Here is a 24781-nt window from a genome sequence, read left to right as displayed (position 1 = left end):
GGGGCGGCCTGTCAGGAAGTCCAGGATCGTTGTTTGTAATCAGGTCTACTACTTTCGCGTCGTCAGATGAACTTGATGATAGCGTTGGAACTGTAAGGCCACGCAGTTGTGGATGTACAGGAGGGGACTGAGGACGCACCCTTGTGGGACCCCGTGTTGAGAATCAGTGTGGAGGAGGTAATGTTGCCTACCTTCACCACCAGGGGGGCGGCCCGTTGAAGGCCGAGCTGTAGTTGATGAATAGCATCCTCACATATTCATTATTTCTGTCCAGGTGGGTGAGGGCAGTGCAATTGTGATTGCGTCGTCAAGCAAACTGGCTAACATTAGCTAGCTTGCTAGCTACTTCCAGACACAAATGAGAGAACACCTCACTCTGACCATTTTACTCGCCCTAACAGAGCTGGTTAGGCTGTTTTCATGTTATCCAGAGTGTTGGTGACTGCAACTGTGCTGCTGGAAACAATTTCATTACACCATTTTCAAGGGTGTTGAGCGTTTATAAATTCAGCAGTTATTCTCCGCTCAGGTACACTCAGACGAGAGTGCTCTGAAATCGGAGTAGATAGCCAGAGCAAATTTAAGAAAGCACCCAAATGACCATTGAGAACGCGCGACTATACAGCTAAGCTAAGAATGACGGGAATAATCAAGTCAATAAACGTTGGGCAGTTAGATAGCATATAGTTAATATACTGGCAAGTTCAATGTATTAGTAGGCAACTAACGTTAGGTAGCTAGCTTACAAACCGGTACATACTGCTGTAATGATATGCTATGTGGTTTGTAAGGATAGCGTAGCTAACAAATTGTCAGCCAACATAACGTGTAAGGTAACTTATTTGAAAAGTAATTACTTTATTACATTGCTCAACATTTTCTTAACATTGTCATAATTAGTTAAAGCATTGCATTTGTATCCGCTCTCGTGGGATTTTATTAAAATCTGAAAACGATGTGAAGCCACGCCCACTTTTTGAAGAATTGCATTGTTGGCCCTAAAAGCATGGAAATAATGATTGTATACTTCGTATTTTGACGAATGTAGTACGACATCAGGGAACTTTTGGCATACTAACTATATCCATACTGTGACAAATAAGCATAATATATACTCAATTTACGACACAAATAGTGTGATTCGTGCGGTTAGTATGAGTATTCGAACACAGCTCATGTCGCACGGCAAAAAATGTAGGAGTGTATGTAACCAAAATGGTCGCACTTAAGAGTCCTGTGTACATGTCCAATCTTTTACAAGTGAATACGGTGCATCATTTCCCCAGTGCTCTGTCATATGATGCCTTCCAGCTCACCTCGGTCTGTCCCCTACAGGTGTACAACGTGTACATGTCGGGCAGGCAGCTGTGCGCCAAGCGTTACCGAGAGTTTGCTATCCTGAACCAGAACCTGAAGAGGGAGTTTGCCAGCTACACCTTCCCCAAGATCCCCGGGAAGTGGCCCTTCTCCCTGTCTGAGCAGCAGCTGGACGCACGCCGCAGGGGCCTGGAGGAGTATCTGGAGAGAGGTGAGGTGTTCGAGGAGCAAAGGTAGTGAAGGAGGTATTGTAGAGAATTGAGGAGAGGTAAATAAGGAAAATACTCAAGGTTCAGGATGGCAACTTAATTCCATTCAATAATGTTGTAACGCTGACATGCGGATAGTGCCTATAGATCCAGCACCACAGGCATCATATTACGCAGACGTATATTTCACATATATACTGAGTATACCAAACATTAAGAACACCTTCCTAATATTGACTTGCACCCCCCCAATTTTGCCCTCAGAACAGAAGGCCAGCATCCCGGAGTCTCCTCTTCACTGTTGACGTTGAGACTGGTGTTTTGCGGGTACTATTTATTACAGCTGCCAGTTGAGGACTTGTGAGGCGTCTGTTTCTCAATCTAGACACTCTAATGTACTTGTCCTCTTGCTCAGTTGTGCATCGGGGCCTCCCACACCTCTTTCTATTCTGATTAGAGCCAGTTTGCACTGTTCTGTGAAGGGAGTAGTAGTACACAGCGTTGTACGAGATCTTCAGTTTCTTGGCAATTTCTTGCATGGAATAGCCTTAATTTCTCAGAACTAGAATAGACTGACGAGTTTCAGAAGAAAGTTCTTTGTTTCTGGCCATTTTGAGCCTGTAATTAAACTCACAAATGCTGATGCCCCAGGTACTCAACAAGTCTAAAGAAGGCCAGTTTTATTGCTTCTTTAATCAGTACAACAGTTTTCAGCTGTGCTAACATAATTGCAAAAGGGTTTTCTAATAATCAATTAGCCTTTTAAAATTATAAACTTGGATTAGCTAACACAACGTGCCATTGGAACACAGGAGCTGATTGTTGCTGATAATGGGCCTCTGTACGGCTATGTAGATATTCCATTAAACATCAGCCGTTTCCAGCTACAATAGTCATTTATAACGTTAACAATGTCTACACTGTATTTCTGATTAATTTGATATTTTAATGGACAGAAAATTTGCTTTTCTTTCAAAAACAAGGACATTTCTAAGTGACCCCAAACTTTTGAACAGTGGTGTACATGTAGAAAAGGGTAAAGTGACAATGCATGAATAATAAACAGAGTAGCAGCAGCATGACAATCTGTGGTGGGGACAATGCAAGTAGTCCGGGTAGCAATTTGATTAACTTTTCAAGAGTTATTGCTTGGGGGTAGAAGCTGTTAAGAAGCCTTTTTGACCTATACTTGGTGCTCCGGTACCGCTTGCCGTGCGGTAGCAGAGAGGAACGTCTATGAATAGGGTGGCTGGAGTCCTTGGCAATTTTTTGGGCCTTTCTCTGACATTGCCTGGCATAGAGGTCCTGGGTGGCAGGAAGCTTGGCCCCAGTGATATACTGGGCCGTACACACTACCCTCTGTAGTGCCTTGCGGTCGGAGGCCGTGCAGTTGCCGTACCAGGCGGTGATGCAACCAGTCAGGATGCTCTCGATGGTGAAGTTGTAGAACCTTTTGAGGATCTGAGGACCCATGCCAAATCTTTTCAGTCTCCTGAGGGGGAATATGTGTTGTCGTGGCCTCTTCATGACTGTCTTGGTGTGTTTGGATCATGATAGTTTGTTGGTGATGTGGACACCAAGGAACTTGAAGTTCTCAACCTGCTCCACTACAGCCCTGTCAATGAGAATGGGGGCGTGCTCGGTCCTTCTTTTTCTGTAGTCCACAATCATCTCCTTTGTCTTGATCACGTTCAGGGAGAGGTTGTTATCCTGGCACCACACTGTCTCTGACCTCCCTATAGACTGTCTCATCGTCAGTGATCAGGCCTACCACTGTTGTGTCATCGGCAAACTTAATGATGGTGTTGGAGTCGTGCTTGGCCGTGCAGTCATGGGTGAACAGGGAGTACAGGAGGGGACTGAGCACGCACCCTGAGGGGCCCCTGGGTTGAGGACCAGCGTGGCAGATGTTGTTACCTACCCTTACCACCTGGGGGTGGCCCGTCAGGAAGTCCAGGATCCAGTTGCAGAGGGAGGTGTTTAGTCTCAGGGTCATTAGCTTAGTGATGAGCTTTGAGGGCACTATGGTGTTGAACGCTGAGCTGTAGTCAATGAATAGCATTCTCACGTAAGTGTTCCTTTTGTCCAGGTGGGAATGGGCAGTGTGGAGTGCAGTAGAGATTGCATCATCTGTGGGTCTGTTGGGGCGGTATGCAAATTGGAATGGGTCTAGGGTTTCTGGGATAATGGTGTTGATGTGAGCCTTGACCAGCCTTTCAAAGCACTTCATGGCTACAGACGTGAGTGCTACGGGTCAGCAGTCATATAGTCAGGTTACCTTGGTGTTCTTGGACACAGGGAATATGGTGGTCTGCTTGAAACATGTTGGTATTACGGACTCGGTCAGGGGCAGGGACAGGTTGACAATGTCAGTCAAGACACTCTGAGAGCGTGTACTCCGAGCACACGTCCTGGTAATCCGTCTGGCCCTGCGGCCTTGTGAATGTTGACCTGTTTAAAGGTCTTACTCACATCGGCTACGGAGAGCGTGATCACACAGTCGTCCAGAACAGCTGATGTTCTCATGCATGCATCAGTGTTGCTTTCCTCGAAGTGAGCATAGAAGTTATTTAGCTCGTCTGGGAGGCTCATGTCACTGGGCAGCTCGCGGCTGTGCTTCCCTTTGTAGTCCATAATAGTTTGCAAGCCCTGTCACATCCGACGAGCTTCGTAGCTGGTGTAGTACAATTCAATCTTAGTTCTGTTACTGTCGCTTTGCCTGTTTGATGGTTTGCCGGAGGGCATAGTGGGATTTCTTATAAGCTTCCGGGTTAGAGTCCCGCTCCTTGAAAGCGGCAGCTCTACCCTTTAGCTTAGTGTGGATGTTGCCTGTAATCATGGCTTTTGGTTGGGGTATGTACGTATGGTCTCTGTGGGGACGATGTCATCGATGCATTTATTGATGAAACCAGTGACTGATGTGGTGTACTCCTCAATGCCATCGGAAGAATCCCGGAACATATTCCAGTCTGTGCTAGCAAAACAGTCCTGTAGCTTAGCATCTGCGTCCTCTGACCACCTCCTTATTGAGCGATTCACTGGTACTTCCTGCTTTAGTTTTTGCTTGTAAGCAGGAATCAGGAGGATAGATTTATGGTCAGAAACCAGTGTGCCTGGCACCTACTACCAGAGACAATTACATTTACACTTTGAATGGTACACATACACAATCCCTGTCTCAAGGCTTATTAATCCTTCTTTAACCTGTATCCTCCCCTTCATCTGCACTGATTTGAAATGGATTTAACAAGTGACATCAATAAGGGATCATAGCTTTCACCTGGTCAGTCTTTGTCATGGAAAGAGCAGGTGTTCTTAATGTTTTGTATATCCGGTGGCTATTATTATTATTGTCTATTTAATTATGTGTTATTACACCCCTTCCATCTGTCAGTGCTGGAGATGAGAAGTCAGTTGAGGAGAGATTAGAAAACATTTAGCACATGTTTAATTTTTATTATATATATTATATATATATATATTTGTTATATATTTTTTATTTTTTTTATTTTTTGGTGAGTTCAAGTAGGGATACCTAGTCTGTTGTACGACTGAAAGCATTCAACAGAAATGTGTCTTCTGAATCAGAGAGGTGCGGGGGGCTGCCATAATCGACATCCATGTCTTCGGCGCCCGGGAAACAGTAGGTTAACTGCCTTGCTCAGGGGCAGAACGACAGATTTTTACCTCGTCAGCTCGGGGATTCGATCCAGCAATCTTTCGGTTACTGGCCCAACGCTCTAACCACTAGGCTACCTGCCGAGTGTTTCGAGAAGTGAGAAACCAAGTATGCTGTAATGCAGTGTGTTGAACTTCGACATAGCTCTCTATCTCCTGCTGACGTATCGCTAATCATTGCAATACTTGTTGAATGCCCTTGAATGTGTATGTACGTGGACAGTTGAAGTCGGGAGTTTACACACTTAGGTTGGAATCATTAACTTGTTTTTCAACCACTCCACAAATTTCCTGATAACTAACTATAGTTTTGGCAAGTCGGTTAGGACATCTACTAAGTCATTTTTCCAACAGACAGATTATTTAACTTATAATTCACTGTATCACAATTCCAGTGGGTCAGAAGTTTACATACACTAAGTTGACTGTGCCTTTAAACAGCTTGGAAAATTCCAGAAAATTATGTCATGGCTTTAGAAGCTTCTGATAGGCTAATTTACATCATTTGAGTCAATTGGAGGTGTACCTGTGGATGTATTTCAAGGCCTACCTTCAAACTCAGTGCCTCTTTGCTTGGCATCATGGGAAAATCAAAAGAAATCAGCCAAGACCTCAGAAGAAAAATTGTAGACTTCCACAAGTCTGGTTCATCCTTGGGAGCAATTTCCAAACGTTCATCTGTACAAACAATAGTACACAAGTATAAACACCATGGGACCACGCAGCCGTCATACCGCTCAGGAAGGAGACGCGTTCTGTCTCCTAGAGAAGAACGTCCTTTGGTGCGAAAAGTGCAGATCGATCCCAGAACAACAGCAAAGGATCTTGTCAAGATGCTGGAGGAAACGGGTACAAAAGTATGTATATCCACAGTAAAACGAGTCCTATATCGACATAACCTGAAAGGCTGCATGAAGAAGCCACTGCTCCAAAACCGCCATAAAAAAGCCAGACTACGGTTTGCAACTGCACATGGGGACAAAGATCCCCCTACAGAAAATTTGTGGGCAGAACTGAACCAGCTCGGTCAGGAAGAATGGGCCAAAATTCACCCAACTTATTGTGGGAAGGCTACCCAAAACGTTTGACTCAAGTTAAACAATTTAAAGGCAATGCTACAAAATACTAATTGAGTGTATGTAAACTTCTGACCCACTGGGAATATGATGAAAGAAATAAAAGCTGAAATAAATAATTCTCTCTACTATTATTCTGACATTTCACATTCTTAAAATACAGTGGTGATCCTAACTGACCTAAGACAGGGTATTTTTACTTGGATTAAATGTCAGGAATTGTGAAAAACTGAGTTTAAATGTATTTGGCTAAGGTGTATGTAAACTTCCGACTTCAACTGTATGAATGTGTATGTGTATGTTCAAAGTGTGCATGTGAGTGCAATATGTTAAGATGACCTTTTGCTCTCTTCTCCTTCTGTAGTTTGTTCTGTGCGGGTGATTGGGGAGAGTGACATCATGCAGGAATTCCTGTCTGAATCAGATGAGGTATGTTTGTGCAGGCAGTTTCCATAGCTGTGTGTGACACACACACTGATGCTCACCCTTCCTTTCTCTGTTTGTCAGAATGACAATGGTGTGTCAGACGTGGAGCTGCGGATATCCCTGCCAGACAAGACAACCATCTCGGTCAGGGTGCGCAAGAACAGCACGACTGACCAAGTCTACCAGGTATAGAGCAGTGCTGTGTTCCTCACTTCTAGTCCTAGAGGCAGGGCTCTAAAGTGTGACAGCACAAAGCACGAATAAGGCAGAGAGGGAGAGGATTTGGCAGCCCCAGATGGCTATGGTGTGTGCATTTTCCACCTCTCAAAACATGGTGCTAATAAAGTTAACAAAGCCCTTGCTAGTTTAGCTAGCTAGCTAGCTACAGTGCCTTCAGAAAGTGTTCAAACCCCTTGACTTATTTTGACACATTTTGTTACAGCTTGAATTCAAAATTGATTAAATAGATTTCTCACCCATCTACACACAATACCCCTTAATGACAAGGTGAAAACATTCGATTTTTGGGGGCAAATGAAATACAGCAATATCTCATTTACATAATTCACACCCGTGTCAATACTTTGTAGATGCATCGTTGGTGGCGATTCCAGCTTTGAGTCGTCTTGGGTTTGTCTATCAGCTTTGTACAGATTTTCTCGAGCTCTGTTACGTTAGATGGGGAGCAGCGGTGAACAGCAGTCTTCCACAGATTTTCAATGGGATTCAAGTCTGGAGTGCACTCTGAAGCAGGTTCTCATCAAGGATTTCCCAGTATTTGGCTCCATTCGTCGTTCCTCTATCTTTACCAGTCTTCAAGTCCCTGCTGCTGAATAGCATTCCCATAGCATGATGCTGCCACCACCATTCCTCACAGTAGGGATGGTGTTAGACAGGTGATGAGCTGTGCCTGGTTTTCTCCAGACATAGCGCTTTGCATTCAGGCCGAAGAGTTACGTTTTTCTCATCAGACCACATAATCTTTTGCCTTATGTTCTGAGGTTTTCACGTCACTTTTTGCAAACTACAGGCGTGCTGTTATTAGCCTTTTTCTCAGGATGGCTTCTGTCTGGCCACTCCCATAAAGCCCAGATTGGTGAAGTGGTGTAGGTACTGTTGTCCTTCTGTCAGGTTCTCCCATATCAGCCAATGAACTCTGTAGTTCTGTCAGTGGTCATTGGGTTCTTGGTCACCTCCCTGACCAAGGTCCTTCTTGCCTGGTTGCTCAGTTTGGTCGGACTGGCAGTCTGGGTAGTTCCATATTTTTTTCAATTTCCAAATGATGGAGACCACTGTGCTTCTGGAAACTTTTTAGAAAGTTTTATACAGTTCTTTGGACTTCATGGTCTAGTTTCTGCTCTGACATACACTGTCAACTGTGGGACCTTATATAGACAGGTGTTTCTTTCTAAATCATGTCTAAACAATTGAATTGGCCACAGGTGGACTCCAATCAAGTTGTAGTGACACGTCAAGTATGATCAAATGAAATTGGATGCACCTGAGCAATATGTGTCAAAACAAAGAGGTGTGATATTTATATCAATTTAGATTTCTTTCTGAAAATGATTCATACATTTCAAAACGTTTCACTTTGTCATTATGGGGTCTTTTGTGTAGATGGGTGAGGGGGAAAAACATCTATTTAATCCAATTGAATTCAGGCTAACAATGTGGAATAAGTTGAGGGGTATGAATACTTTCGGAAGGCACTGTAGATGCAATGATGACGATTACAGAAACTGCAATGCTGGTAAACATGTTATACGCCATTCTCTTGATTGATGGGCTGGTGCTGCTTGTAATAGACTTGCGAGCCCTCATCTCTGCATTTTCAGTGCCACGGCCAAACTTCAACTACTGGGCTAGACTATTGTGGTCGGCAGTGTTGACAACAGAAATGCTACAGTCATTTAAATGAATCAATAACTAGCGATGAGTAGTTTACAATGAAGTAGCCTACCTTTGGCTGGCTGTCATGTTCCATTAAATTGGATTATGATTGCTTTTTTCAACTGGGATTATTATCCAACAAGTTAGGTAAGGTTCTAGCCACCATTTTAGCCCCCACTGTGCATGGAAATGTGAAGCACAAGCCATTGATCATACAGGCCTATCACATGTGGATGCTCAAAAAATTTATTTTTTTATTTTTGTAGCAGATACCTATATTAATTAATGAATAAGCAGGTCCATCTTAAATCTGGTATTATGCAATGGGCTATCGGTATCATTTTCAATGTGATGCAACTCGATAGTTAAATAGTGCTTTTACACAATGTAGAAACTAGTATTCCACCAAGGACTTTGTAATTTCAATGACAGGTTTTTGTATCAACATTTTAGCTTTTTATAATAATCAAATGTCTTTACAGGTTGCGTATTAGTTTCTAGTGTACAACGTGCTTCAGAAGTATTTAGAATTCATATAGGCTATGATGTCAATTAAAAATATATATTTTCTGGTGCTTGTACATTTTATGTTGTGCTCCTAGCTTCTTTTTTTTAAAGTCGGGAGCACCAGTGCTACCAATGACYMMGGGGGGGGGGGGGGTCCRGSCRAGAGGGCAACACTGTGTACTGGCTTTCTTTACAGCCCAGCACTGCAATACCTGGGGCCTGCGTGGCCTGTATTCACAAAGCATCTCAAAGTAGGTGTGCTGATCTAGGATCACGTCCTTACCTGTCTTATTATGATATGAAAGTCATAACTGATCCGTGATCAGCGCTCCTACGCTGAGACACTTGGGCCGTGTTCAGGTGACCGTAACATTACAGAACTTTCAGATAGAAATGCTGATATGATTGCTGTGTCAGATATGATGGGGACTCGTCAGCTCTTCATTCTATTTCTAATTTTAAACATCAGTACACCACTGAATACACCCTTGATTCAACCAATCAACTTCTATGTTAATAATACATTTTATTTCAAGCGCTTTTCAAGACACKCAAAGTCACTTTATATGCACAAGAAAATCTGCAGGATAAAAATAATAAAATCTCACATTAAAATAAGTGTACATAAAAGTACACTAAACATAAGGACAGACGAACAATGGAGATATTAATGAAATTATCAAGACCCTGGTTAGTTGAATCATCTGGTGGGTTAATGCTGGGACAAAGTTTGCACTCATAGGACCAGAGTGTATAACACTAGATCAATATCAATGCATGCATAGCTCTTATGTGACTGAATGGTGCTTGACTATCAATAACTGATGGGCCGCCACTGTACTTTCCCTCTCTCCATCCCCCAGGCTTTAGTGATGAAGGTTGGTATGGACAGCATCATGGCCAGCTACTTTGCCCTCTTTGAAGTCATCAACCACTCCTTTGGTAAGACCATTCATCTGTTTATTCATTCATTCCTCTGGAGTCCACAGCTAGTCCATGTACCCGACCCCTTTCACCTTTACTCTTCTGATCAGTACAGTTGCATCTCAAGTAGTCTAAAGTGGCTTCTTCTCCATGTCTCCTTCCCTTCAACTGCATTGATCTTCAAACACAGAGAAATTGAAATGAAAGTAGCCACCGAAACATGTTTCCGCCATGCCGTCTCCTCACCGCCTGTGTTTCTCRAGATCTGTGCTGATGACAGGAAGGTGAAACCTCTAGTCTATTGAGACGCGCCCTTAACCTCCTCTCCCCCTTTCCCTAGTGAGAAAACTGGCCCCCAACGAGTTCCCCCACAAGTTGTATGTGCAGAACTACACATCGGCCGTGCCGGGTACCTGTCTGGCCCTCCGCAAGTGGCTCTTCACCTCTCATCAGGAGGAGGAGCTGCTCAGGGACAAACCTCTGGCCGTTCACTACTGCTTCCACCAGGTAAGAGCTCTCTCTTGACTGTCGTTCCAACTATCTGTTGGAGGCTTAAAATACTTTAAACTTTCAAATCTGGCTGGCAATTGTTGTAGTCCAGACCAATGTTCCCTCTAAGCTGCGCGCTTTCGCGCAGCTCCCCTTCGGACTGCCGTGCAGAAGAAATATGAGCCCGTTCAGAGAGGCATGAGATTGAACTTCACTCAACTTTCTAGAGTTTTCTCCTTTAGTTAACACTATCAACATGTTGCTCTACTGTGGGAATTGTGCTCGAATCAATGCAATATTAGCCACTCTCAATGTAACATACCGAAACAAAACGAAGTATGCAAGCCTTAGTATGCAAGACTAACTGCAAGAGATTTTCTTGTCAGCAGAGCGCATTGGAGTAAAATTCTATTGCATTGACAGGCACGACTCAGGCCCGTACTCTACACAGACTGGTGCGCCATAACCAATCAGAGTTGCAGTAGGCCTGTTTGAGTGGCGCAGCGGTTTAAGTCGCTGCATCTCAGTGCAAGAAGCATCACTACAGTCCCTGGTTGGAATCCAGGCTGCATCACATCTGGCCGTGATTGGGAGTCCCATTGGGTGGCGCAAAATTGGCCCAGCGTTGTCCGGGATTGGCTGGGGAAGGCCGTCATTGTACAGTTGAAGTTGGAAATTTACATACACTTAGATTGGAGTCATTAAAACACGTTTTTCAACCACTCCACAAATTTCTTGTTAACAAACTATAGTTTTTGCAAGTCGGTTAAGACATCTACTTTGTGCATGACACAAGTAATTTTTCCAACAATTGTTTACAGACAGATTGTTTCACTTATAATTCACTGTAGCACAATTCCAGTGTGTCAGAAGTTGACATACACTAAGTTGACTGTGTCTTTAAACAGCTTGGAAAATTCCAGAAAACAATGACATAGCTTTAGAAGCTTCTGATAGGCTAATTGGCATCATCTGAGTCAATTGGAGGTGTACCTGTGGATGTATTTCAAGGCCTACCTTCAAACTTAGTGCATCTTTGCTTGACATCATGGGAAAATCAAAAGAAATCAGCCAAGACCTCAGGAAAAAAAATTGTAGACCTCCACAAGTCTGGTTCATCCTTGGGAGCAATTTCCAAACGCCTGAAGGTACCATGTTCATCTGTACAAACAATAGTACTCAATTATAAACACCATGGGACCAAGCAGCCGTCATACCACTCAGGAAGGAGACGCATATATATATATCTAACTCAGCAAAAAAAGAAACGTCCATTTTTTAGGACCCTGTCTTTCAAAGATAATTTGTAAAAATCCAAATAACTTCACAGATCTTCATTGTAAAGGGTTTAAACACTACTTGTTCAATGAACCATAAACAATTAATGAACTGCACCTGTGGAACGGTCGTAAGACATTAACAGCTTACAGACGGTAGGCAATTAAGGTCACAGCTATGAAACGTAGGACACTAAAGAGGCCTTTCTACTGACTCTGAAAAACACCAAAAGAAAGATGCCCAGGGTCCCTGCTCATCTGCCGCGTGAACGTGCCTTAGGCATGCTGCAAGGAGGCATGAGGACTGCAGATGTGGCCAGGCAATACATTGCAATGTCCGTACTGTGAGACGCCTAAGACAGCGCTGCAGGGAGACAGGACGGACAGCTGATCGTCCTCGCAGTGGGCAGACCATGTGTAACAACACCTGCACAGGATCGGTACATCCGAACATCACACCTGCGGGACAGGTACAGGATGGCAACAACAACTGCCCGAGTTATACCAGGAACGCACAATCCCTCCATCAGTGCTCAGACTGTCCGCAGTGGGCTGAGAGAGGCTGGACTGAGGGCTTGTAGGCCCGTTGTAATGCAGGTCCTATCCAGACATCACCGGCTACAACGTCACCTATGGGCACAAACCCACCGTCGCTGGACCAGACAGGACTGGCAAAAAGTGTTCTTCACTGACGAGTGCGGTTTGTCTCGGCAGGGTGATGGTCGGATTCGCGTTTATCGTCGAAGGAATGAGCGTTTACACCGAGGCCTGTACTCTGGAGCGGGATCGATTTGGAGGTGAAGGGTCCGTCATGGTCTGGGCGGTGTGTCACAGCATCATCGGACTGAGCTTGTTGTTATTGCAAGCAATCTCAACACTGCGTTACAGGAAGACATCCTCCTCCATGTGGTACCCTTCCTGCAGCTCATCCTGACATGACCCTCCAACATGACAATGCCACCAGCCATACTGCTCGTTCGGTTGTGATTTCCTGCAAAGACAGGAATTCAGTGTTCTGCCATGGCCAGCGAAGAGCCCGGATCTCAATCCCACATTGAAAACGTCTGGGCCTTGTTGGATCGGAGGGTGAGGCCTAGGGCCATTCCCCCCTGAAATGTCGGGAACTTGCAGGTGCCTTGATAGAAGAGTGGGTAACATCTCACAGGCAAGAACTGGCAAATTTGGTGCAGTCCAGAGGAGGAGATGCACTGCAGTACTTAATGCAGCTGGTGGCCACACCAGATACTGACTGTTACTTTTGATTTTTATCCCCTTTGTTCAGGGACACATTATTCCAATTCTGTTAGTACATGTCTGTGGAACTTGTTCAGTTTATGTCTCAGTTGTTGAATCTTGTTATGTTCATACAAATATTACACATGTTAAGTTTGCTGAAATTACACGCAGTTGACAGTGAGAGGACGTTTCTTTTTTTGATGAGTTTATATGTATTAGTTACAGTTCTATTTCTTGTGTTTTTGTTCTACTTGACATTTGTATGTATTTTTTTTTATAGTACTACTGATATTCATTACTGCATTGTTGGGATAGGGCAAGCTAAGGCATTTCACTGTAGGTTACATGACAATTAAAAACTTGATACATAGGCCTAATTCAATGTAAAGGCTCAGCTGTTAAATTTCAATTTATACCGGTATTATAAACCACACTGTCTATGATATTGCAAAACAAAAACAAAAAAATATATATATACACTAGGTCCAATTAATTGAGATGTGCATGGTCATTTTTTTCAAAAGTTGCATGGAATATAGGCCTACATTGAACACCACGCATTTGSTGCTACTGTAGGCTGAATGATAGAACAGCTATTTCCATGTTATAATGTTATGGGATGCATTTTTCTCCATTGTTTTTGATGGTAGGCCACTGGTAGATCTACATTGATTAAATATCCACCGTAGCCAACTTAACTATAACTTAAAGCGGGTACAGCCTCTGGTGTTCACAGTAAATGCGTGCCAGAAGTTGCACAGAATTTTCACATAGTTCAGGTTTGCACTCAGTAGCTTTAAGATTCTTCTGTCTGTAGCTGAAACATTTCTGGGTGACTCTTACTGGTCCTGAGTCAGTGGTAGCCTACTGTGTCAATACTGATCTGTGGTCAGTTTGAATGAGATTACATCTGCGTGCCCCTGCTCTTTGCTAGTTTAGATGAAACGTGGTCTCTAACAAAAGCCCCTTTCTCTGTCTGCTAAGGSATTGGATGACGTGAAGAAGGGATTCATCAAAACTGAAGACAAGTCGTACCAGCTGACGAAACTGGCAGAGCAGCGCAAGATGGCCATGGTTAGTCCCTTTTTCTAATCTCTTGTTCCTCTTCTCTTCCCATTGCAAGTGGTCCTCTGTAGCTTAGTTGGTAGAGCATGGCGCTCGCAACACAGGATAGTGGGTTCGATTCCTGGGACCACCCGTACGTAAAATGTATGCAGAGATGACTAAYTCGCTTTCGATAAAAGCATCTCATAACGTACAGTGTGAGTGTGCCTTCCTTTTCGCTGTTATCTGTCCATTGCTGACATAATGTGTAGGTGTATTAATGTGTATATTGTATATTGTATGTGTACGTTCCTGTTTGGTGCCTACCTGTGTGGTTGATGGCGGTCTATCTTGTCTGTCAGTATCTGAGTCTGCTGCGCTCCTGTGAGGGATACAATGAGGTCATGTTCCCCCACTGCTCCTGTGACTCCCGGAGGAAGGGCCACGTCATCACGGCCATCAGCATGCACCACTTCAAACTGCACGCCTGCACAGAGGACGGCACGCTTGAYGTGAGTGAGATTGGAGTATGAGTACACTGACATAGAAGCGCCGCACACACACTATATCACACAGAACAAAAGCAAAAACATTTGAGTGTGTACACGCTGGCTCATACTGTGTGTGTACTTACCATTCTCTCTTCTGTCTTATCAGAACCAGGTGATATCGTTTGAGTGGGCGGAGATGCAGCGCTGGGACACCGACGAGGAGGGCATGGCGTTCTGCTTTGAGTACGCCAGGGGGGAGAAGAAACCTCGCTGGGTCAAGATCTTCACACCATACGTGAGTCTACAAAACGCAACAGACAAACACACTCGGACAGCTCACATATAACGCTGGGTTAAGATAGCCCGCTATTAATGGAATACAACAGGATATAGAAATTGAGAGTGTTGTCTGTCCCAAATGGCATACTACTTTTGACAAGGGCTCTGGGAATAGGGTGCAATTTTTGGGACGTAGACATTGTTGATAAAAAAATATATATTTGGATCAGTTTCTTCTAACAAAGTGAGTGTCGTCTCTCCCCAGTTCAACTACATGCACGAGTGCTTCGAGAGGGTCTTCTGTGAGCTCAAGTGGAGGAAACAGGTACGAGTCACACCCTTCCTTCTCCTCCAATACACAACTAATTGTATGTATCCTGTCGTGTCTTTGCTATCATTAAATTGAAGACTTATAGTTTTATCAAAAATTCCTGTAATTAGGGATTACGCGATCACTTGAGAAATAACGTAACTAATTAACTATGAAWTCGAGGGCACCAGGGAAAGTTATTAGATTAGAAAGTTATAATTTCCCAATATAACCTTTCAGATATTTTCATATCTGATCAATAGTCTTCTGATTAATGATTTATTTATTTTTACCTCACGTTCCAAACGTTCCAAACGTTATTTTTACCTCACATTCCAAACGTCGTAAATTGTTGATTATCTGCACGAACCCAGTCTTCACTATGAGTCATCCATACATCGATTGTCTTAAATCATTTATTTATTACTAACTAATTAATTCACAGAAATGCATAAACAAACAAACAAACAAACTTAAAAAGGGTTACATGAAATGGGAGAAATATGCCCTAGTGGCTGAACCGGCATGGCGGCTCGTTAGACAAAAGGGAGAATGGGGGGTCGATTCAGAAGTCACTACAGAGTGTACTCTTTATAACAATTGACATGCTAATCCTTACACATGAATGCTCACTCATTCGGGAACAATTGCAATCAATATATATATATTTACGCTCGGTGTGTGTCGTCTTGATCGTTGGAGAGAAGTTAGTTTCTGTTGGAGTGAAGTTAGTTTCTGTTGGAGTTCTGTCTCGGTTATTGTGGATAGTTCAGTGACATTCGTTATAGAATGGATGTTTCGGCAGTTGTCTTTCTTCGCGTTCAATGATACCGAATTCCTAGCTGCAGACTAGTAGTCAATATCAAAGACTTGTTCTTATTCGGCTAAGAGTTTAACCACGTGMTATGGTTAAAGATTCAGCAATTGTACTTAACCTTCGTTCACCCATGGAGAGAAAACATGGTCTAATGGTAATTTCTCAGAGTTMACTTTTATTCAGATAGCAGAAAGGGGCTGTCCTTGGATGTCTGACCCAACTGGCTCAGYGGCGGGTCCTCGGGTTTAGTTCAAATCAAAAAGGGATTTGTATTTTTCTTAATTAAACAGTCCAAAATCATATTACACAATTATACAAACAGTATCATACTCACTCTTTCATTTTATACAACAAACAGATGTAAACCTCATATCTGAGGTTATTATATAAACAGCGGTATGGTAATGTAGTCCCACAGTCTCTCATGAGTTTCCCACATGGTGACCAATAGACATGTTAATAGCTGGACTCTCCACCGATCTTTTATACTTTTGCAGGAACATGAAATATGTTCGTACCTCAAGTTCTGTGAGGTGGGAGAAAATTCCTTTGTCCTGAAAGTTTACCCTCTGTCTAATACTGTTGGGCCATGAGGAGATTCTCAGGAATTTACGACGTCTCTCTGTGACCACAGCATGGGTTGAAGGGGCAGGGAAAGGCAGGGAGAGGGGGATGGGGTTTGCAATACCCAAGCAGGCGACGTCATGACAATCCCAAATGGCACCCTATACTTTTTATTGTGCACCACATTTGACAAGGGCCCGTAAGGGCTACAGGGCCTCATAACTGTTGCGTGAATTTCACAATTTACATTTAGAAACTTGCTGCATGCCATACATGCGCATGTTTCCCGTTCTAAATCAGCATTGTCGTGAAACTGTGAACGAGCATTAAAACTCCGCCTGGAAAACGCCTCCGTTCACCTTTCGCGGTGACAATAACGCCCTTTATTTACTGTGTGCAAAAAAACGAATTGTGGTTCAAAATTTAGTTTATCAATAGATTATTATTGGGTTGATATGTCCTGCCTTGGTCTAGGCTCTGAGATGAATTGGGCAATGATGTCGCGCTCCTATCYAACAGCAATACTGCCTACCAGTACTGTCAAATATTTTATATAAGCTACTGGTCTATTGACTGTGTTGGCAGAAAGTTCTAATCTTTAGCAGTAATTTATGCTGTATCTGGAAAAGTACTATTAAAAACTTACTTCAATGTGAAAGATCAGCTGTTAAATTCGAATGTATACTGGTATTATAAACCACGCAAAAGTTGAAATATATATATAGCCTATCTATTTACAATTAAATGAGATGTGCGTGGTGATTTGTTGTATGTCTCCTTCGGAAATATGAACCCATTACGGCCCGAAAAGATGGATTATAAAAGGTTTGAACACATCTACTCATTCCAGGGTTTGCATTTATGCTATTTTCTGCATTGTAGAATAGCGAAGACGTGAAATAACACATATGGAATCACGTCTTAAACGAATCAAAATATATCGAGATCTTCTGTTGATTCTAAATATAAAAACACKGATTTCTGCTCTTATGGCAAATGGTTGCATTCTTGTTCATGTTTTATTTTTTTATGYATAACGTTTRCATCATATCCTCCATTTGCACAGAATACTTACTTGCCAGCTTGCAATGCAATATTTCAACCACTAGCAAATGTGCATARGCATGGTCTAAAGTTTGCAGGGAGGTGAGCACATACGTAAAGTTAAAATGTCAACTTGTGTGTGAACTGGSGCATGCACATTTTGGGGTATATTTTGTACYGTTTATAAGTGAGGCCCCTGGTCAAAAGTAGTGCACTAAAATAGGGAATAACAGGGTTTTTTTCTGCATCAAAAAGGGGTTTAGGCAGGGGGTGTGGCAATGAGCACAGTCGGGAAAATACTATTCATGCATACAAGGAATGGCCATTTTTCATTACGAGCTTAATGGAAACATGCAACAACAGCAAGTCTTACAGTCAAAAAGGCTATAGCCTATTATTGAACATAAATGTTAACTCAAAAAAAGAGGCAAAAAAAGAGGCACACAGTCTGCTGAGCGAAAACTTGAACGTTGTGAAAATTCTGTGCCACTTCCGGCTTGCGTTTATTGTTTAAGTTAGTTTTAACAGTGACCAACTATGCTACTGTGGCTATTTGATCATAATGTCGGCCTACCGGAGTGGCGTACCATAAAAACCAATGGAGAAAAATGCATCCCATTACATTTTAACGTGGAAATAGCTGTTCTATCATTCAGCCTACAGTAGCAGCCAATATGTGGTGTTCAGTGCCTACATTCCATCAGAATTTTTTGAGAGAAAAAAAACATGCAGGGCTTGACATTATCTTGTTTATCCACTTGTTCTTCAGACAAGGTGACTGAAAATGTTGTTTGATGCAAGAAACCACTTTACAAAATACCATTTATTATTATTTCCATACCATTATTACAGAAAATCAAATGATGCTACCCTCTGCCTGTTGGCTGCTTAGCTTATTCAAGACCGTCTGAAATACAACACTTCCCTTTTAAGACATAAAAAAGCTCTTTACCTGACTGGCTTTCTAAGATGTCTAGAAATGCACACATTTTGTGCTCTTGTTGGAAGCAACCACTCCACCATTGTTGACTAGAAATGAACTATAACTGGGCTAATAACTCACTAACTAGCAAAGAATATGAACAAATTTGCACAGGTGGCTACATGCAGCTCTCGCTTTGATCTCGAAACAAGGCATCTACTCGCGATCACTCATACTGTAGCCTAAACACAGTCCAGTTCAATGMGAATGGCACAGATTCATATATGGACATGGCTATTTGCGTATAGAGGCCTACTGCAGCTCTGATTGGTTATGGCACACAGGTCTGTGTAGAGTACTCCAATGTGCTCTGCCTACAAGAAAATCTCTTGCAGTTAGTTTTGCATCCTAAATCTTGTGTAGTTCGTAGTCGTGCCTGTCAATGCAATAGAATCCTACTCCAATGTGCTCTGCCTACAAGAAAATATCTTGCAGTTAGTTTTGCATCCTAAATCTTGCGTAGTTCGTTTTGTTTCAGTATGTTACATTGAAACGGGCTAATATTGCGTTGATTCGCTCACAATTGCCACAGAAGAGCGAAACTTGATTGTTAACTYAAGGGGAAAACTGTTGAAAAGTTGAGTGAAGTTCAATCTCGTGCTTCTCTGCGCGGGCTCATATTTCTTCTACGCGGCAGTCCGAGGTGGAACCTCACGCAGCTTAGAGGGAACATTGTTGTACATGCAACTCCTGTAATGAAGCAGCTAATTAAACGTAATTTGCCAAAATGCGATTCGTGGGACAGCGCTGTTTTATTCAGCGCACCTAATGCGAGATGTTCCATATGTGTAAATAAAGGTTCAATTAAATTGAAAAAATGTGACAGATGAAAATCTGTTAAACTCAGAAAATGGGGAATCTAAATATGTAACAACTAGGATTGGTTGCTAATATGACTAGGATTGTGCCTTTGGCTTCTGGACAACGAGAGAAAGTTGATATGAAAACCAATAGAACAGTAGACAAATTATGGTTAATGGCATAAGGAAGTTTTTATAAAAGAATTGCCTCCACGTTTTTGCTAGGCTACTTTGAAGCAAGGTAAGACATACCTCATTAAGTAAAGTAAAACGTTCAGGGTTTAAATTATTATACTGCGTCAAGTTCACATTTCACAGTGGTGCCTATCGTTGACTATAGCCTATGCACTCGAATGGCGAATGGAAGGAGCACTCGAATTATGAGTTGAGATTGAGAAATAAAAATTGTAGTCCTTTTTAATCGTGGCCATCAACGTTTTCAACACGCGATTGCATTTAGAATTGTTGGGCTTATAAAAGCACGTTTCACTCCAGTACTGTCTTTTTTTAGGCGCTCTCACATTGTCTGACAGGTGATAGGCTATTTTCCCGCTTCTCGAATTAGGCTCTGTATGCTGTGCGTGTGATAAATACGATACATAACAACTAACGAATACCCATGCACCAATTAAACTCACTAAATTATGCAAAATCCCTGAACAGGATGCCATTTGGGACACAGCCATTGTCTTACAATGTTATATAAATATACATGTTTTATTGTCACATACACTGGATAGGTGCAGTGAAATGTGTTACAGGGTCAGCCATAGTAGTACGGCATCCCTGGAGAAAATCGGGGTTAAGTGTCTTGCTTAAGGGCACATAGACAGATTGTTCACCTTGTTGGTTCAGGTATTCGAACCAGCGACCTTTCAGTTACTGGCCCAAGAGTTTTAGACAATTTACGACATTAGGCTGTCTAAATGTCAATTTAACCCCTCTCTCTGCCGATGGTTCTTGTCTCACACTTTTCTCCTTTCCCTATCCACATTTTAGGTTGAAAAAGAGGCCTCTGACAAAGACAACCAGAACTGCAGTAACAATGGTAAGTGTGGTCTGGGAAGATCTTGTTGTCCAACATAAACCACATGAACCCTTCACAATGCTGCAGTTTCCAGTAAGTACATGTTGGATATGAGAGGAAGTGAGAGAGATAAAGATTTTATGAGTTTTAACAGTCCACTATACTCAGTGACATAAAAGCTTAAAGCACCCAAGTCCAACACTCCCAGTAGGTAAGAATGAGTGAGAACAGAACAAAGTTAATCATCTTCTGGGGTGAGGTGTACAGGAGCACAAATACAGGTGTATGCTTATGGGCATAAAAGAACAGCAGCCATGTGATCCACATCAAGGTCACTTCACAAAGATGAATAGACACAGACTGATAGGTATTTACCCTGTGGGAGAGTCTGATACAGCAAAGGCAAATGAAGAGCAAGGGAATATGAATGCCAGATGCAAAGTGACCAGTAAAGACAAATGAACAGTAAAGGTAAAGTGCATCAAAGGCAAATGAACAGCAAAGGCAGAAAGTGTAGAGTGAACATTGGACACCGTCTGCTCTGATTGTTCCATTTCTATCTGCAGCTTTACTGGTCAGGAAGTGAGCGGTTGAGTATGGTTTCTTGAACCTTCTCTCTGTTCTAGAGTATCTCCCTGCTCTGGAGACACAGAAGGGGTGGCGCCATCTAGGGGGCGAGATCGCCACATCCTAAATACTCCACCAGAATCGGTCCACTCACGCCGTCACAGCCGAGAACGCCATCTGCAAAAGAACCAACAAAAGACAACTGAGGCGATTCACTCCAGAAACTGGAAACCAATTATATTTATTTTTGTTTTTTAATGTATCACACAAACCCAGGAATTCGCAGATAGACGACGAGCAATGAAGGAGGAAAAAAAACATGTCATTACTAGATGTTCATAGAACAGCATATACTTTTCCCTCCGTGCATCACCCCTGACATGGGGCGGGACACTAGCTGAGTTCTTCCACCCCYCTGGTTGAGGAAACCGAACAGTACAGTGCGATTGGTCAATGTTCACAGCAGCCTGCGACACCATTGGACGAAGGGAACACCTTGACGTGATCAACAGATGACACACGCCAGCCAGGAAGCCAGCCGGCATCTGCGATGTGATTGTGAAGGCCAGTTCTGCAACACGTTTGGTCCGGGCCAATGCTTTCAATGTGCCTCTGGTCTGCTGAACTACAAGATGACATGCTGGGAAACATGATAGAGGGTGGGCGGGACACCATTGTCACTGGCAATGCTAAACAGGATATAGCATTGTTTTCACTGACGCAGGACATTATCAGATTATGTTTTTTGGACAAGGGGGGTAAGAAACAAAAGGTTATCTGTCAAAAGCCAAGGAGGCTGTAGGCTACAAAAATAGTCACACAATCTGTATATAAGCTCCCAGTAATTAATTGGGTGGTTTACCCAATCAATTACTGGGAATGTGTGTATGCAACTCTATTTTTATAGTCTACATTAGTCAGCACCTCTAACTTTTTGGGGGTGTGCGCCAGCTCATTGCTTCTCAAAAGATTAGGAGACAAAAGTAACCAATGCAAGGGGTTATGTTCATAAAAACAGTACACTTATGTTTTAGGAAAACCTGCTTTAGTGATTGATTTAATATAAGAGCTCAAGAAATGACTTTCTTATTCTAACCGTGTAGAAAGTTGACAGTGGAGCTTCCTCCTTGGCTTCTCATCCTTGCTCTATTTTTCACATTTTCCAACCTATCTAATACACTCTTGTTTAGAATGTCTGTTGGCAGTTCACCACCACTGAAAGTGTGAACATTTATCCCTTTAAAATTGTTGTGGTAATTCAGTACAATCTCCAAGTTCAGAGATAAAATGTGTTTTTTCATCAGTGGTGTTTGCATCTACTCAGTGAAGTCAGGGCTTGACCTTGAACTTAACGTTCAGAGAAACTACAAACGAATTGAATATTTCCCCCCACTCTGAGTATTGATCTACGCATACAGACTGGGAGAAAGGGATGGAAGTAGTGTATTGTGTTTGTGTTCGGGTGCAGTGCTTAGCGCAACCAGCAGAGAGCAGTAGAGTACTACTAAAGTACCACTCAGTACTACTGAGTCAGTGTTGAGCGGACCAAGCGAGGGAAAGGTCTTTCAGGACCTTCCGTAGAGATTGCTTCCCTGGGCTCTGTAACTCACCACTGAGTACTGCTCTGCAGTTTGTTTAACTGTGTCAGGAGGACAAATGGTGCGTGTGTGTGCACCTGTGTCTGCGTATGTTCCGGCGAAGAAGTAAGTGCATTAACAAGTGGGAGCGTGGCCACAGCAGCCCGAGCAGGTACAGTTATGATGCAGGTTGTCTCTCTGTTGCCCCTCATTGCACCTTGCCTAACCAAATGGTTATAGTATTAGGCTGGTGTGAGCATGCGTCTCCAGTCTTTCCTCAGTATTGTTAAGGCGGTAGGCCCGATTGGGGCGTGGCCATGGGGGTTTAGGTTTTGAGGCAGCAGATAAAGACTCAAGGCGGCATCCCAAATGGCACCCTATTCCCGAGGTAGTGCACTTCTCTTGACCGGGGCCCATAGGGCTACATAGGTAATAGGGTGCCATTTGGGATGCAACCCAGAGAGGGTTATGCAGGGTGACAGCTGTGCAGATAGAGATGGATGGGTGGCATTTCCCCTCCCCTAGCGAGCTATGCCTTGCAGCGTCTTCAGGCTGTGTAAGGTTAGCCCACATCCCTTCCATGCCTCAACTTTGTTGAAATGAAGGCTATTACTGAAGTTTGACAGGTGTAAAATTGTACCATTCTTAATTGCATGGTTCTGCGCTCTTGCCTCCCGAAAGGAGAATTGGCAATGACAGAACGTAACACTAGCATGTCCGTTATAAATGCCACTGCTGCATTCTGAAAGGAGTGCTGAAGATGTGCAATTGAGGTGCTGCCTATTCGTTTTGACAGGCAGAGTAATAGCCAATTTAGAGATGGATGACATAAAGATAGCAGATGCTCTACCAGAACGTGTGTGTGGTTTTGAGAGAGGGGAGAGCGACAACTAGCACGTGCGCGCGCCTCCTTTCAGTGTGCCAGTGTTCCATTCCTCCACTCCAGGTTGGTCTGCCATCAGACTAGATGTGGTTGCCTTGGCAGCACTACGCTGTCTGAGCATGCCCAGTCTAACATCGCCCCAGACCACGTAACTGACTCACTCACACTTATAACGTATTCAAGTTAATGTTCTTTAATGTTTGTCATCATAATGGTATGTGTCCTTGAGATAAAGCATTTGACAGACTTCGGTGTATGTCCCTAGGCTGTAGCAGGTGCTCTCTTAGCTTTTATACCCTGGGAATACAGAGGCACAGACACGCATACAAATACACAGGTGCACACTTGTATGTAGAGTGGGGTGTCCTTGTCATCAGTGGTCCATCGTCATGGTAACAGGGAGCAGGAGCCGGCAAGATGCCAGTGATACTAAGAAGATGTCTTTGTCTAATTTGCTCTGAGCGACAATAACGCTAGTCACCTGCACATATTTTGCTTTATCTCTATAATGTCCGTTTTAAGAGAATTATCATGTCTCCCCTATCGAATGGATTTCAAAGGTCAGTCACCCCTGTACCTTTTTTGTTGCGGTATTATTAGAAGGTCAGTGTCCTCCTCTGATAGCAGCTTGACACTGATGTAGTCCAGTTACACCACCCTTCTGAACGGAACAACGCCACTCCGGGGCTACTTTCAGTAGCCAAACAATGTCAAACTTTGAGGATAGAAAAGTCATGAATTGAGCTGGTATGACTCCTTATTCTGCATGTCAGAGAGGGGTGTTTGTTCTACATGCTGTATTTCTATCTGAACGTTCCAAAATGTTCTGCCCTGCTGAACGCACCCCAGCGATAAAGGACATCACACACTTCTTTCCATATGTGCTAGACGTTCTAAAAGAATAACATGGTAGGCCTTTGTGTAGTTAAAACATTTTATTTCTGTACCTTACGCTTCAGGTGAGCATAACTTGTAAATTATTGCAAAATTGTAATTTGGATAAAAATGCACTTTCTCTCGATTGAAAACGTATAATTTATTTCAGCAAATTACTAAAGTTGTGGGAAATCATAGTGTTGTGTGCTAGCACCACTGTTGGTCAGTTATTTTGTGTAGGGTATTTGGCGAAGCAAGAGCTAACTTAAATATACATTAAGTCAAGTTCTGGAAGTAAAGCAGTGTTGCATTTACTCAAACTAAAGACATGAATTAACAACTGATACTGAAACTCAAATGGGAAGTTTTTTTTATATCTCACAATATATGAAGGTTTACTAACCAATGTAAAAAAGGAAAACTGGTTTGAAAATGTAATGTAGAGTAATAAATTGTAACGTTATTTTAAATAAAATGATATATTGAAG

The 24781-nt window shown here is 42.8% G+C and overlaps 1 protein-coding gene across 2 annotated transcripts in view; it reads left to right on the top strand.

The window, feature by feature from the left end:
- LOC112070643 (sorting nexin-27) overlaps positions 1-24779 on the top strand; it is a 35344-nt gene extending 10565 nt beyond the window's left edge. The window contains exons 3-13 of one of the 2 annotated variants that reach the window (XM_024138077.2): positions 1336-1528; positions 6645-6709; positions 6788-6892; positions 9970-10048; positions 10371-10537; positions 14017-14106; positions 14439-14588; positions 14734-14862; positions 15112-15171; positions 20363-20411; positions 21017-24779. In XM_024138077.2, coding sequence (XP_023993845.1) covers positions 1336-1528; positions 6645-6709; positions 6788-6892; positions 9970-10048; positions 10371-10537; positions 14017-14106; positions 14439-14588; positions 14734-14862; positions 15112-15171; positions 20363-20411; positions 21017-21084 — 1155 coding nt within the window. In that variant the 3' untranslated portion in view covers positions 21085-24779. Of the gene's footprint in view, positions 1-1335; positions 1529-6644; positions 6710-6787; positions 6893-9969; positions 10049-10370; positions 10538-14016; positions 14107-14438; positions 14589-14733; positions 14863-15111; positions 15172-20362; positions 20412-20956 lie in introns of both variants that reach the window. The other variant, XM_024138078.2, reaches the window with a different exon arrangement.
- The last annotated feature ends 2 nt before the right edge of the window (positions 24780-24781 follow it).

This window comes from Salvelinus sp. IW2-2015, unplaced genomic scaffold (genome assembly GCF_002910315.2).
Source record: "Salvelinus sp. IW2-2015 unplaced genomic scaffold, ASM291031v2 Un_scaffold1382, whole genome shotgun sequence".
Classification (NCBI taxonomy): domain Eukaryota; kingdom Metazoa; phylum Chordata; class Actinopteri; order Salmoniformes; family Salmonidae; genus Salvelinus; species Salvelinus sp. IW2-2015.
Note: the sequence above shows the minus strand (reverse complement) of the source record. Positions and strands in the feature narration are given on the sequence as shown.